This window comes from Cyprinus carpio, chromosome B2 (genome assembly GCF_018340385.1).
Source record: "Cyprinus carpio isolate SPL01 chromosome B2, ASM1834038v1, whole genome shotgun sequence".
Taxonomy (NCBI): Eukaryota; Metazoa; Chordata; class Actinopteri; order Cypriniformes; family Cyprinidae; genus Cyprinus; species Cyprinus carpio.
This window is the reverse complement of record NC_056598.1, coordinates 4,538,872-4,554,301: the sequence shown is the minus strand read 5'-3', so window position 1 is coordinate 4,554,301 and position 15,430 is coordinate 4,538,872. Positions and strand designations below refer to the sequence as shown.

Here is a 15,430-nt window from a genome sequence, read left to right as displayed (position 1 = left end):
CAGCAGACGTGTCTGGGGACGCTCTCGCCTCGGCCAAATGCTACCCTCTTCCTAAGTGTCTGGGACCCCTACCAAAGATTGCGACCAAAGGAGCCTGGCAACAATGTCCCCTCAGGGGAGTGGACACTCCATCCGCAGACTGTTCAGAGGATCTGGGAAATCTTCGGCGAGGCCGAGGTGGAACCTCTTCACACTCAGAAGACAACTCTCACTGCCCAATTTATTTCTCAAAAAGATGAAGGACACATTTGGCACAAGACTGTTAACTTCTCTATGGGTATTGGTTGCTTATGGAAGTTTGATACTTTTAGTAATTCCACTACATTAGCCACGGCACGTGATTGTTCTGTGGTTCCATAGTGTCTTAAGCAGAAGACGCAGTACGAAATTAAAAAGGGTGAACAAACGTAACCTTCGATTCCCTGAGACATGGGAATGAGTACTGCGTTGCTTGCCGTTGCTTATGTAGCTGCCGACTCAGTCGTCGCTTCAGTCAAAGTAACCTGAGAATCCTGTGGCTTTAAATAGCTTTATATAGCCAGATGCCCCACCATATATGGCACAGGCTTCGTCGCCATAGGCTTGTGCAGCTCCGCTGCCCAGCCATGGGTTCGTTTTTAATAAACTGCACAAACCAATGGCCGTGCAGTTTCACTGCGTGATTGAAAAAAGGCCTCAGTTCAGGAGAAAAAAGGCTTTTTACCATAGCGTCTTATACCTCTGCAAGATGCAGTACTCGTTAAATTCCAAATTTCTAGATGAGGGAAGGCCAGAAGAATGGTGAATATTATGTTTTAGTCTTCCTTGAAGCATGGGTGGGGAGAAAGAAGACTTGAGAGCAAAACTTGAGATATAGAGTAGAGCGTCCTTTATGTTAAATTCCAAATTCTTACTGTGGGCTGAACCGTTTTAAAGCATCCAGCAAGACTGAAACATATCGCACTGTTCAAACAGCTTATCTAGAAGACCTATCAGGTACATAACTGAAATGCAAATGCTTGTCCAATATGGCCTTGTACAAGCAGCTGAGCTCTGTCCAGATGTCAAGGGTAATTGCTTTGACATGGGTAGAGCTTTTTCTTTATCAGATTGGAGTTTTAGTTGCCTTTACCAAAATGTGTCTCTGACCTTTTATATTCCACACTGGATAATGTGAAAATTATAGAGGTCCATTTCTGCCTTAGAGATAGAAAAAGATAAATAACTAAATATTGATATTAATTATAATTAAAAGGTAATTGTTGTGTATTACTATTTATGATGACTTATTGTTATTTTTAACTAAAACTAAAAATATGAATATAGTTTTTGTCAATTTAAATAAAGCTGAAATTAAACAAAACTTAATTTTACATGCCTAATACTGCTTAGGTTGAAGAACTAAAATTACCAAAATCTGAAATAAAATATCAATCTGAAAAAAAGAAAGAATTAAAGCTAAATAAAAATATAAAAACAACTAATAAAATAACAAAAACGGCAGACGATAACCCTATATAAATAATCCTAAAATAACATGGCTTCATATCTGCTAAGAGTGACTTTATATTTTGCAATTGTGTTTATGTTTCTCACATTATATCTTACAATTGTAGCTTTGTTTCGTGTAGTTGCGACATTATATCATGCTTTATAATAAGTTTATTTCTGATAACTGTAACTTTATAACACAGTGTGATTATACATCCCACAATGTGACTATTTCTTATTTTAAATTTTTCTCAAGTACTTTTTCTATTTTTTTTTTTTTTACCTTGAAGGAATGAGAGGAGCAAATTTTATCAAAGCACAACTTTATTTGCTCTCATCTGACTGTATTTTGCATGATAATCTTCACAGGCAATGACCCAAATAAAATTAAAAGCTTCCAACAACAAACCAAGGTTTGTTCCAAAAAATGGTTGCTTCACTCATAGATAGAATATAACAAAAGAAATAGAAACTTCCTTTATATGCCATACTTAAACACAAGAATGCACATGTATATGCCATTGCCATTGGATGACAATAATCCTGTGTCGATTAAAAATAAAATAAAATTAGCATAACTTAGAAAAATTTAATACATATATGAATATATTACATTTTAGCCACTGACAAAAAGTATTTTTTTATCTTAACCTGTAAATTAATAAAATTGCATTTCAGAAATGTATAAATCAGAATGATTTTTTTTGTGCTTCTGTGTTTAGTGGTAGTGATCGTCCACACATCAAACTTTCTTTACTATGTCATTTTTCATCAGACAGTGGTAAAAAAAGGAAAAAAAAGAAATATAAATAAATTATAAAAAACAAATAGGCACGTTGGTCAATCAACATGTATTTTTCATCCCAGAAAAAGCTGTTGTGGATCATTTTCAACAAAATTATTGCATGTAGTACATACTAAAATGTTAGTCAGGTAGTCTTTTAGCAATTATGACCTATTACTGACCGCTGTCCTGTCTGTTAGCCACTAATGTCGGGGTTGTATGGGCACTTTGACAGTCTTAATCTCTGCTATATGGGAAGACTTCTGGATGATACAGCTGGTGGTGCCTGGCGCTGAGCTCTCCTTCCCTTGGGCCAGGTTGGTCAGGGCCATGGCGGCATGGAGCTCGTTCCAGTACGTCTCGTTATTTCCTCCTCCGCCACCTATACAAGCACCGCTGTTGCCAAATGGAGAGGAAATGGTTAACGAGGAGTTTTTAGCAGTACTTTGTGTACCTTGTGATTCATTAGGCAACAGCATTCTTACCTCTCGCTTTGGCTTGTGCCACAGTCCAACGTCACTGAAAATACAGTTTGGTGAAATGAGTTATAAACTGGATATTCAAACCAGATTTTAGAGTAGCCACAAAAGCTACTTGGCCAAAAGCTGGCACATCATCTATGCTGCTAATGAAATATCCCTGAGCTACTCTCTACCCATATCGATGGAACTGATGAGTAAACATGTTTTCATGTATGTACATGGGTGAGTAAGTGGGTGTTTGTCAAGCTCAGGGAGATTTAAGTGGAGCTCTGCAGGCTGTGCCTACAGCCACATTCATGCGCTCCAGCCAAAACAAATGCAATTATGCTTCCCCTGTGCTCTCGAGATGGAAAAAGCATATCTGCTCTGTCAGAAACAGACACGTTGTTCCACCACTCTGCAACTGATTTGCATTTTTAAAATTATTACACCTTTTCTTTTGACTAATGACTTTTTAAATGGTTGCGATGTTGCGTTAAAGAAACAGTTCACCCAAAACTTTATCATCATTTACTCACCCTCATGTCGTTCCAATCCCATGTGACTTTCTTTCTTCTGTGGAATACAAAAGGAGACATTTTGTCTATGCAATTGCAGAAGATTTTAAGCTCCAAAAGAATATAAAAGCAGCATAAAAGTAGTTCATACAACGTGTGCTCTATGTTCTATGTCTGCTCCATGTATAAGGCATATGATGTCTGTTTAGTTTTATGGAGCAGATTAAATGGTTAATTAAAAAGATTAGACTGTTTATGACTCAGAACTGACCATTTCTCTCATGTGCTCTTAAAGCATCAAGGATGTTAAAATAAATTTTGATGTGTTCTTCAGATAATGTTTCAAAAGATTCAGAATATAGGGCATGATTAGCATGGACTACTTTTATCACACTTTAATGGCTCTTTGGGTTCTTTTTGAAGCTTGAAAGCCCCATTCCTGTGCTTTGTGACTGAAACAGAATGGCCGGAACATTCTTCAAAATTTCTCCTTTTGTGAAATATGGAAGAAAGAAATATGGGTTTGGAGCAACATAAGGGTGAGTAAATGAAGACAGAATATTGTAATATTGACTGAAAAACTAACTAGCATTTAAAGGGATACTCCACCCCAAAATGGATTCAGTATCTTCTGTATCAGCCGTGCCACAAGGATGCGCTGTTTTCTTTCAAATCAAAGCTAAATACACGTAGAAACAGCACATCCTTGTAGCGGCTGATACAGAAGAGCATACGCAGCATACAGTGATATGGAGAGACACAGAGGAGACTATTGACAGAAGAATTGTTGAATAAAGTCGTTATTTTTGTTTTCTTTGCTTACAAAAAATATTCTGATGATGTCTTTTATACTTTTCTGGACCTTGACAGTGTAACTTACTTGGCAGTCTATGGGACGGTCACAAGCCTCCCGGTTTTCATCCACAATATCTTAAATTGTGTTCCGAAGACGAACGAAGCTTTTACGGGTTTGGAACGACATGGAGGTAAGTGATTAATGACAAAATTTTCATTTTGGGGTGGAGTATCCCTTTAAAGTTTGTGAGGTTTCCTTTGCAGTTAAACTAAATCATATAATTTAATATGCTGTCTTCACACAACCATTCACAAGATGAAAACTTTCACACTATTTGATATTGCCAGCAGTGTGATATGAATGACAGGAAACATCATGTTTGGTTAGATGAGGGAGGACAGCTCCAACAAATTGAGATCCATCCATTAAACATTCATGGACATTATAAATTTATTTTCACGTTCATCTTTTGAAATGTGTTTAAATATCATCCTTTGTTTCGTAGATATAAATCGGTTTGTAAAAGTAAAGCTGCCTCTCTTTTCTGCCGAAAGAGATCAGTAACGAAAAATCTCTCTTATGGGAGTTATGAGAGGGAAAATTGGATGACAGGCATGAGCACACAAAATGCTATTTTCACTATTCTTTGCCTAAAACATCTCCAACTCGGATTTCTAAAACAGTATTTGTGCCAAGAACTACTATAAACCATTAATATATCATTTGGCTCTGGTTTCTTTGTGCTACTGAATATCTCTCATCGTTTTAACTTCACTTCTATTGTCCACAGATGCTTTGGATTAACTTGACCTGTAAAATACCCCCCAATTAGCTATAAACTGAGATTATATAAAACAAATATAGTAAAAGATAGATAAAACTGTGCTGTGTTTTCCTAACAAATGTTTGAATATAATTTTGACTGGAAAAAAATCTATCTTCTAAACTTCCAAAATATTTAGGATATGTGGCAAGGTAATCTGCAACTAGCATGTGGTTTTATTCTGGAAAATTCCACAAACTAACATTTAAAGTTGACATAAATAGCTGTTCAAACCCCATTTTACTTTTGTGATGTGATATATTTTCAAGTAAAACTGGATATTCAATAAAAAAAAGTTGATTGGATTAAATGCAAAAGCCTGTATAAATGCATAAACAGTGCCTGCCTGAGTCCCTGTTTTAGCTGTAAATTTTCCTTGGCATTTTTTTGTGTACAGACAACAATGCTGTCAAAACAATCCCCACAAAAATGACTCTTGACTATATGCTATATTATGCATGATAGGTCAGTAGCTGGCAATGCTATTTTGTAATGAAACACTACACAAACATGTAGCTAATACATATTTGCATGATTAACATTTTCACAAATTCACATTTTTTGTAGTTTACATGAAGATTATATGTATTGGATTCAACAACTTGCACTTTGAAACCCGTTTTTAAAAATTAGTATTTTCCCATCCCCATAATGCTGCTGTCATGTAAATGGATGGCCAAAATGCAGAAATTATTTTCAGTTTTAGTTGAAAACAGTGCTGTGTAAACACCCCCTTAGAGAATGTTTTTCAATAGCTTAAGTAGTCTAAGTGATGTCTGCTGAAAAGTTGGACAGACGAAAGATCACGTTATTACATTTTAAATAGGGCTTAAAGGGATAGTTCACCCAAAAATTAAAATTTGATGTTCATCTGCTTACCCCCAGGGCATCCAAGATGTAGGTGACTTTGTTTCTTCAGTAGAACACAAACAAAGATTTTTAACTCAAACCATTGCAGTATGTCAGTCATATAATGTAAGTGAATGGGAATCACAGCTTTGAGAGTCAAAAAACATACATAAAACCAAAGTAAACCCTGCGGCTCGTGACTATACATTAATCTCTGTTTGTGTTCTACTGAAGAAACAAAGTCACCTACATCTTGGATGCCCTGGGGGTAAGCAGATGAACATCAAATTTTAATTTTTGGGTGAACTACCCCTTTAAAGAGACAAATAGACCACAAACCATTCATAATGAGACCAGGAACATGCATTAAGAAATAATGAGGGTCAGTACATTCAATTTGACTTTAACATTTGAAAAAAAAAATTCAGTTTCATTGCAACTCCAACTAAAAAGACAAAAACAAGCCCAATATGGCCAATTTTCACACAATAAATATGTTTCAACAAATTTTATTACCTCTTCTTTTTATACTTATTATTATTATTATTTTGTTGAAACTGGACTCTGCCTTGTGGGGATGTCTCTGTGTGACTCATAATGGTTAAAAGACTAAATGCTCAATTTAAAATCTCCTTTAAAATTCTATCACAAGCTTTTGAGCACCATTCTCACAGCTATCAGTAGCTGAGCATATGATCCATTCTGAACTACAGAATTAAATTATTTTGTGAAAATACTGATCTTTTGTTTCATGATATTTTTGTGGAAAACAAGTGGTTTCCATCTAAGGAAACTGTAAGGTGTGTCTCGAAGTTACAGGCATGCTTCAATGAAACAATGACATTTCAGTATTGACTGATTTGTTGTAACCACAACATGAGAAATTAATGAAGAAAATATTTACAGCTAATCAACTTTCTGATGGCAATGACAGCATCACAATGGAACAATTATAAAAGAAACAAAATTTAACAGTTACCAACTGTTTTCTTCACATGTAGGAAACATTCCTGACAGCCTCTTTCTACAGTGACTTTGAGTGAACAGTTTTGTTGTTACTTTATACATTTATTATGTCAAGTTAGGAGCAAGCTTAGTTAAAATTCCCAAATAACTACCAAGACTCTGATAACTTCCAAATTACTGAACTGCACAATAAGACAAACACCAAAGGGAAACAATCACACAAATAAAAATGAAATAAATTGTCAAACAAAATGTAAAACAAAATAAATGAATTAATGGTGGGGCAATCAGGGGCTGTCAATATAAAAAAAACAACAACAACAACAACAACAAAAAAAAAAATCTTAAACTGAAATTTGGCATGAATTTGGCATTGAAATTTATATATATATATTAGGGGCAACGGAAGAGGATTAGGGCTGTCAATATAAAAAAAAAAAAAACAACAACAACAACAACAACAAACAAAGTCAAAAAAAAAAATTTGTAAAGTTCGTTTTCGAGAAAAAAACTGTTAAATTTCGAGAAAAATAGTCGAAATAATTGTGAGCATAAACTCATTTAATTTCGAGAATAAAGTCGTTGTGTTTCGGCATTGAAATTTCGATCATATTCATATATATATAATTTTCATACTTATATATATGAAGTTAATAATTAGCACACGAACAAAAACTTTAAAGTGAATTGCAAGCAGCTAGGTCTTTTTAGAGAAAAAAAATCAGTCCAATTTTGCGCGAATGTAGGCTGCTTTTGTCCAACATGATGAAAAAATGACCAGTGGCTGTCAAACAAAAAAAACCGTACGCCATTATATATATATATAATTTTTTTTTTCTCGAAATTTAACGACTCGAAACACAACGGACAATTTGGACATTCTCCGTTTCTTTTTATGAACAACATAGGACAGTCTTTAAATGAGATGTCCCTATCTGAACATTCCACATTGATTACATTACAGACAATTAATGTCCTTTCACCAAACAGAAAACATAAATAATGCTTCAAATGTTGTGAAAAATGGCAACTTTTGTAAACAGCTAAACATGTTTGTATATATATAAATTTAATATAATGCTATCAAATGTTTGTGAAAAAATGGTATGGAACTTTTGTTAACCAAAAAACTTATAACATGTTTGACACTTCCACCACTGTACTGAGCCTAATTTTTTAGCTGTAAAGTTCACACTTGCCTATTTGATCTAAAAGAGAAATAATAATAATAATAATAATAATAATAAAAACATTTTCATTACAAAAACTTATTCATTGTCATAAAATATGTGTTCTCTGTAGTAGCTTATAACTGCAGAAAATATTGTTATACAGTAGATTGCATAATTAGAATGCTTATTTTCATTACAAACACCTGCGTGTTTTATGGACTCATACTTCATCATAAATGAAAAAAAGAAAAGAAAAGAGCATTCCTTAATTTTCCCAAAACGGGACTATTCCAGAAGGGCACAGAGACAACATAAACAAAGAAGCAGAACATTTTGAAATGTTGAGGCGGAATTATGTTAATGATGAATTAGACTCAACTCCTTTGGCAACACTAATGCATTTTCTTTCATGACGCATCAGCAGGTGTTCCTATAATCTACGAGTCCAAGAACGTTCCACTCACTAATCAAACCATATGAAACCACAGCTTTACATTCAATTTAATTATTAATTCCAATGGGATGCACAAAATCTTTCATTGTGTTTGACTCAATTTGTTTTTTTTTGTGTGTGTGTCCATCTGTTAAGTTGGGATAGTTTGATATTGTTTGACAAATCTGACAAGTCAGTCAAAGCAAACTACATTGTTCAAAATCTGTGTGCTTTTGTTGCTTTCGCGGCACATAAAAAGAAGTTTAGCTGAATGCTGATGATGAACTTTTCCATACAATGAAAGTGTATGATGATCAGGGATTTTTATGCTCAAAAAAAAAAAAAAAAAAAAAAAAAAAACACACCATGAAAGTATTGTGAAAGTTGTCATATATCTGTATTACATTCAAAGTCCCCTGAAGTCATAAAATAGCTTTGCCTAGAAAACAGCCCTAAGTATAGACCATGAGATGTATCGCCCAATTTCATGGTGCATAAAAAGAGCAGAGTGAATATGCTGCCTAAAATTTTCTTTTGAAAAGTTTGCAAAGCCATGAAATGAATTTAAAAATGACAAATCAAAATTTTGGGAGAACTATCCCTTTCAACTCTTACATAGTAGTTTCTTTTAATCTAATATTTTCCAAAAAGGGCAAAAGCACTGTTTTGAAGACCTCTGATGAAATACACAGTGGTAAGCATCAAAATAAGCTCTCTTGACAATATCCTCTTTAAATTATATTTATGAATCTTGAACGTTTGTGGCAGCTTTTACCTGAACGGTAGGTGAAGTTTGCCTCAGCTTCTGATGATGGAGAGAGAAAATCATCCTCATACTCATTGGAGCTAAACGATCCAGAGTGGTTCCTCTTCCGAGAGTCCATAACATTTTCAGAGGTCATTACATGCCGAAGGGAATCATTTAGATAGCGGTTTAGCAAGCTGTTCTTGTATTTTGGTGGAGACACATAATCATCACAAATTGAGGGGTCTGTACTTCGCCCCAACCCTTTGCCTCTGCTGTCCTGAATAACACTCTTGTGCATGGGCCTGTTATAGTCTGATTCACTGGCCTGAATCTGTAAAGGATTCTCCCCATCTGTGGAAAACAAATAGATAGAAAATCATTTTTAAAACTTTTTCACAGTTTTTGTGTTGGCACATTAAATACATCTGAATGTCTACAGAATATGTAAATGTCCTAAATCCGTACCGTCTGATGTTGTGTCATCACTGCTAATGCTGAGTCTCTCAGCATTGCCTTGTACATATTTGTTGTACAGTTTTATGCGTAGGGCCCAGCTCAAGTCAGGCTGTCGAACTGTGTTCTTGAGCCTACGTCTCGCATTCGCAAACCAGTTTGAGACCTGAAAAATACAAATGCGATCAGGAACACCTTTTGGCTTATCTTGCTTGCACTGACATGTGTAATGTTTCAATGAACAGTTAGAAAATGATGCAATACATGGTCTATTTGTTTTCAGTCAAGCTAGCGGTTTTTCATCACTACATCACTCTTCAGAGTCAGGCTGTTGTGGTTGATTTTTGTCTGCAGTTTGAAGATTTGACATATTTAGATTCTTATTTATATTTATATAAAATATTATTATTATTTTTATTTATTTATAGTACACACATACAAATACATACAACTTATATTTAATTACATATACTGTGTTTAACAATGGAATATTTCTACCCTACCAATATGTCATTAATAAATAAAAATTACACATCAAGAAGTTACACTTAAGCATTAACTACATGTAATACATAAATAAGCAAGGTGTTAGATGCATTTTTATGCACTTGTGTGTTATTCAAGCAACACACCTGGCCTGCTTCCACTGCAGCAATGTACTGTCTATAAATCTAGTTACTCTGTAAATATAGATGTTTGTGCTTGGCAGTATAGTTTTTGGTTATGGTGACATTGGCTTTGTCAGGATTTATTTATTCATTTTTTTTTTTTTTTAAATGATAGAAAGTAATCTCGCAATTCAATAATACTTAAATAAGTGGAAGGAAATATAAATGCTTAAATCTTGAAATCTGTGTATGTTGATAAAAGGCTGATTTGGGGGTAATTTTTGGTTATGTTTTGATACAGTTCGGTTATTGTGATTTTTTTCCCCACATAAACCTGCCTTCTCTGATCTGCTTTACATTGCAATTAAAAAAATAAAAAAATAAAAAAAAAATATATATATTTTTTCTCTTCCAAGTATCATGTCAAAATGATCTGGATTTCTGCTTAAGTGATTTCTAAATGATATCAGATTTTCCATCTGGGTCATAATATTAAATACAGACATATTTAACAAATAACACATGCACCAGTTGCAGCGCCATAAAATTATTGGATCAAAAATTTTACATTTAAGATCATCAATGGAACAAGTATGTGACCCTGAAGGATACTAGAGTCCGATATTTCAATGCATTTCGACTGACCTGCTATGCAATATCAAAAACACAATAGTACCCCACTCTTCACAAAAGGATTCTGTTTATGTGTAATACAACTCAATCAAAAGAGATTTCAGTACAAATCAGAAAGAGACCCACTGAAGTTCATATCCATCCACAATCAGGACGATAGTTTACAAATGGAAGATATTCAACATGACTGTTACTCCAATAAGTGGGCTTCAGCAGACTGCTAGTGTACTTAAAAAAGGACCCAAAAAACTCCGGAAGCAAACAACAATAGGGAAGAATTTGGCATTTGTATATCAGCCACGGCAGAGTACCTTGAAAATCCAGTTTAAAATTCTGTGGAGCACTCTAAACAAAATCCTTAAATAAAAATTACAGGAAATGTTTCATGATCTTTTTGAACACTATCTTTTTTTAACTATTATTATTAGTATTAAATCTATTAAGTCTAGTTGCCATGTATTTTTGTCATTAGCATGTTTTTAACATCAGAACAGATTGCTACCCATTTTTGGGTTGTGCCCCACCAGTATCTTCAAATGCCATTTTACATTGCTGTGCAAGTTGTTGTTAAAACATGTCCCAGATATGGTAATATGCTTTTTTTCATCACTCTACATTCTGTTACATCATGTTTTTATGTACTTAATATATATGCGCCCAAATCCATCCAGGTACTCCATCAAAAAACCACCCCATTATGATATGATCAAATATAGCGTCTCATTCAAGTGCTTGTTTTTGACATCAACTGAACAGAGGGTCAGGTGGGGAGCCCAGAGCCAGCAGTATCTTCTCAGTCTTGGTGGGGGAAGGGTTGTCCCTGTGTGTATGAGCCACTGCTTTCAGGTAGGTCGAGTCCATATCCTGCAGGGCCTTGCGTTTGTGTAGCACCTTCCCTACACTGAATCAAAGTAAAACAACACAGAGAGGCAAAGTTGTAATTTTATATTCCAGATTTGTTAATGGTCTATGTTGCCATATAATGTAATTATAAACTAAATGTACAATATGTTAATTTCTTCAAAGAACAACATAGTTATCTGTAGCCATCTGTCCTGATATTTCAACAGATGATTTAATGGAATATATGTCATTAGTCATCTTTACTGCAAGATGTCGCATACAAATCCTTTCCCCTCTCAGTTGACTTTGCTGATTCTATAATAATTCTTTGTAATCCTTCATGCCAAAACTAGCTGAAAAATGATAGCTGAAGCATTAGTTTGGAAAAACAACTGTCAACAAAGACATCCTTACCACTACCACCACCCTAGATTAACACAAATGATTGCACATTGTCAGTGTATAAACAAATTCATTTTACATGAGCGACCAAAGATACTGTAAACAAAGTGCAGGCCAATGCAGCTTAAATTAATGAACCATTTAAAAGAAAAGAGTTGATGTCCAATCACAATAGATGATGTGGATATCCAGTACCAAGACAATCAGCAGATGTCACTGTGGACCAAGTATGTGTAACATCCCTACTGTACCTTTACCTTACACATATGATGAATCTACTGGTCAAAATATATAACCCAATTACTTATACTGTATGGGTTTGAGGTTCACATCGCTGTCATATCAGTATCCTTTAAATAAGAATAAACAATATCTCACATCCAGTGTTGATGTATTAGGCTACATTGCACTTCTTTCCTATAGAGTTAAAGGAGAAAGAACCACGTACCCTACCTACATCAAACCACCACTTGCTGCCAATATTCAATAATCTTCATCATTCTAGCAGAATAAAAAAAAATACTTACACTACATAAACAAAATACTTACTAAAAAAAAAATATAAATAAACAATGTAAAAAGAATAAATCAACACAAACTTCACGAATATTTACTTATGAGGGGTTGGTAGATGTGAAAAAAGGCTGCGTCCATTTAAAGTAAACTAATAGTGGATCACATTCAGTCACACGCAATTACAAATGTTTCATCATGCACAGTCATTTTATTTGTCACATACAGACCCATTTCTCCGTTGTGTTTGAGAGCTTCCCTGTGCCACCCATCCACTTTGTGGCTAGTCAGTAAATCTGAATGTTGTCCATCAATCACCTTTATTTCCATTGTAAATAAGCTTCTGCTGGTTCTCTCCACGTTCTGTCCGCTCTCTTCAAAGCGCAGCTGATCAAACGTACTAAAGACTGCCGTGTTCATCGCTGCTCGCGCTGCATTCATTAACTGCCATGTGCCAAATGACAATGTAGCTCCAAAGACTGTCCAGGAAATTTCCTTATACTGGTATAATGCCCCTGTGAACGAATGGGTTGTTATTTGAAATGATTAACCTGATTTAAAAATCCTTATATGTAGGCTACAGGCTAATTCCCATTTAATTCAACCTAATTCACCAATAATGCGTTATACAATGTATTCAGTAAATAAATAAAATATGACCAATGAGCAAAGTTTATTTAAATAAAATAAAATATTATTTAAATAAACAGTCAACTTAAATAGCAATAGCAACTAAAGAAAACTGCCTAAAAAATGTAAAAGTAGTCTACTTACAAAGTTATCCTGTTAGTTGCTAAACTACAGGGACACTAGAATTTCAGTGTCTTCCATACCATCTGCTCATATTCAACAGCACTGCGCTCAGCCAGGCGGCTCTCCACTATATGCAACAACCACAACGCTAGAGGGTTTGACACCCCGGAACATGAATACAGCGCGAATCTCGTCTTTCCCAATGAGTCCTGGCGGGGGCTCGTGTCCATTCAGCGTACTGTGCGTCTGGCTGCAAGCGGGACTGGTCATCTCCCAGTGGTCTCTTCTCGTATGTAGCCTGCTTATTCACGGATAAACATTTTATAGTTGCGTTGGTCAGAACTCGGCTTGGCAGCACCGACAATTAACTAGGAGCGTCCTGTTTAAAGCAGAAAGCACAAACAGGCGCTTTTTAATGCGTGTTAGAACATACACTGTGAAAAGTATAAAAACAACAACTTCAAGAAAACATAAATTGACGAAAATCACCTTAAGTATTTCCCCTCTGGTAAAAATTGTGAAAAAATAAATAAATGGCATAATGTCAGCCTTATTTAGGTCAGGTCATATAAATCTGGAGATTTTCCGCTTATTTCGAGGTTTCACCAAATAAAACAAATAATGGCATGGCTTGAGATATTGATTTAAATGTTTAAATGTCTTTATTTAATTTACTCTCTGACTCAAGACAGGACACGAAGATTATACATTATATGTTAATCATAAACAATTATTCCATGGGTCTAAATCTTACAAAATGTACATTTTTAATTGGTAGCTTGACAGACAAATAAAAAAAAAATACTATTTTTATTGTTTTATATAAAATACTGGTAAACACTTTATTTTGATAGTCCTGTAACTTTGCAGCATGTCATTAGAGTAAGACTGTCTGCTTAATATCTTCTAACACTTTATTTCGATGGGGTCCACAACACACTGACTATAAGAAACTTCAAGTATATATCAACTTATTCTACTAACCCTAAACCTAACAGTCTGAGAGTTAGTAGACACATACTTGCAAATGAATGAGAATTAGTTGACATGTAGTTGCAGAGTTTCTAGCTAGTAGAATGTCTAAAGTGGACTATCAAAATACAAAATACTTGCTGAAAAAACTGAAGTAGCCCCAGGTTTACTCCACTGTATTGATTTGATACATTAGCCTTTAGTGGCACCTCAAATTTGAGCTCAGGATAAAAAACATTTTTATGATAAAAGACATATTTTTAAATTACATATAATTATGGTTATGGAGAAATCGTTTTTTTTTTCTTTCCACTCAGACCTGATGTTCTCACATAACATATCTTTACTTTATTTTAAAATCACAAAGAAAACACAAAGAGCACACTCACATATGACACCTTAAAGCAGACAGCACATTCCTCTCCAGTAACCCAGGCATATAACACAGCAACACACACCATAAATTCCTTTCCCTCAGAGATAGCCTCGCTACCACATTTGTTGATACTAGCTACACGCAGCCCTTTTTCCACCTAGGAAAACACAAAAAAGAAGGGACACGTTAAGGTTGAGTTGTTCTCTTAAGTTGCACAATACTGCAAATGTACAAAACTTTCCACTTAAAAGACACAGGTTTATTCCCACTTGTTTTTCCACTCTTTTTCGGATAAAGGATGTTTCAGGATTTCTCAGACCCAATTTTCCAGGAAAAATGTACTTTTATATGTGCACTAAGATGTACTTTAATAATTAAACTACAAATTTAATTGCAAAAACAACTGCAATATCAACACTGTGTAATGTAATGAGAATATGTAGTTATGAAGCTGTAAAATTCATTGCAAAAACACCAGCAATTAAAAAACAGGCCTGAAGGAAAAAGCATTGGGCAACTTGAGATTACTGCAATATAGCAGCAATTAGAGCAAATCCGAAACCACGAACACCACAGCCACAAATGCTCTGCAGCACACAATAAAACGAGCACAGCCCAGAGAGATGTACGGTACGACATCTCTCTATAAATGACACAATCGGTTTAATATTCCTATATGGAAATTATCTGAATAGAAAACAGTGTCAGCGAATGTATCACATGTACCACAAGCCTTTTGAGTCATTCAGTTAACAATCTCAGCGCCCTCTTGATCTGTTGTTTTGATTTCTAGAAATTCATAACATAAAAAAGATTGCATGTACTGGGAAAAAAAAATTATGACGACTGTGGTACAT

General features: G+C 34.8%; 1 protein-coding gene across 1 annotated transcript; it reads right to left on the bottom strand.

Moving 5' to 3' along the window:
* Positions 1–1,609: 1,609 nt before the first annotated feature.
* Positions 1,610–13,383, bottom strand: LOC109102735 (homeobox protein Mohawk-like). Its single transcript, XM_042717805.1, has 8 exons — positions 13,247–13,383; positions 12,703–12,987; positions 12,424–12,432; positions 11,484–11,610; positions 9,486–9,658; positions 9,048–9,371; positions 2,740–2,773; positions 1,610–2,650 (listed from the first exon to the last, which is right to left on the bottom strand). Exons 2-8 carry the CDS (start codon positions 12,911–12,913, stop codon positions 2,458–2,460), a joined length of 1,071 nt encoding a protein of 356 aa, XP_042573739.1. The 5' UTR covers positions 12,914–12,987; positions 13,247–13,383; the 3' UTR covers positions 1,610–2,457.
* Positions 13,384–15,430: the final 2,047 nt, after the last annotated feature.

Bases quoted from the DNA above. Each gene is read 5' to 3' on its own strand.
- LOC109102735 (XM_042717805.1), bottom strand. From the start codon at position 12,913: ATGAATGCAGCGCGAGCAGCGATGAACACGGCAGTCTTTAGTACGTTT. The intron at 2,774-9,047 runs GTAAAAGCTGCC...CTGTATTTTCAG, and splicing joins AAACTTCACCTACCGTTCAG to TGACGTTGGACTGTGGCACA. The intron at 2,651-2,739 runs GTAAGAATGCTG...ATTTGGCAACAG, and splicing joins GGCACAAGCCAAAGCGAGAG to CGGTGCTTGTATAGGTGGCG.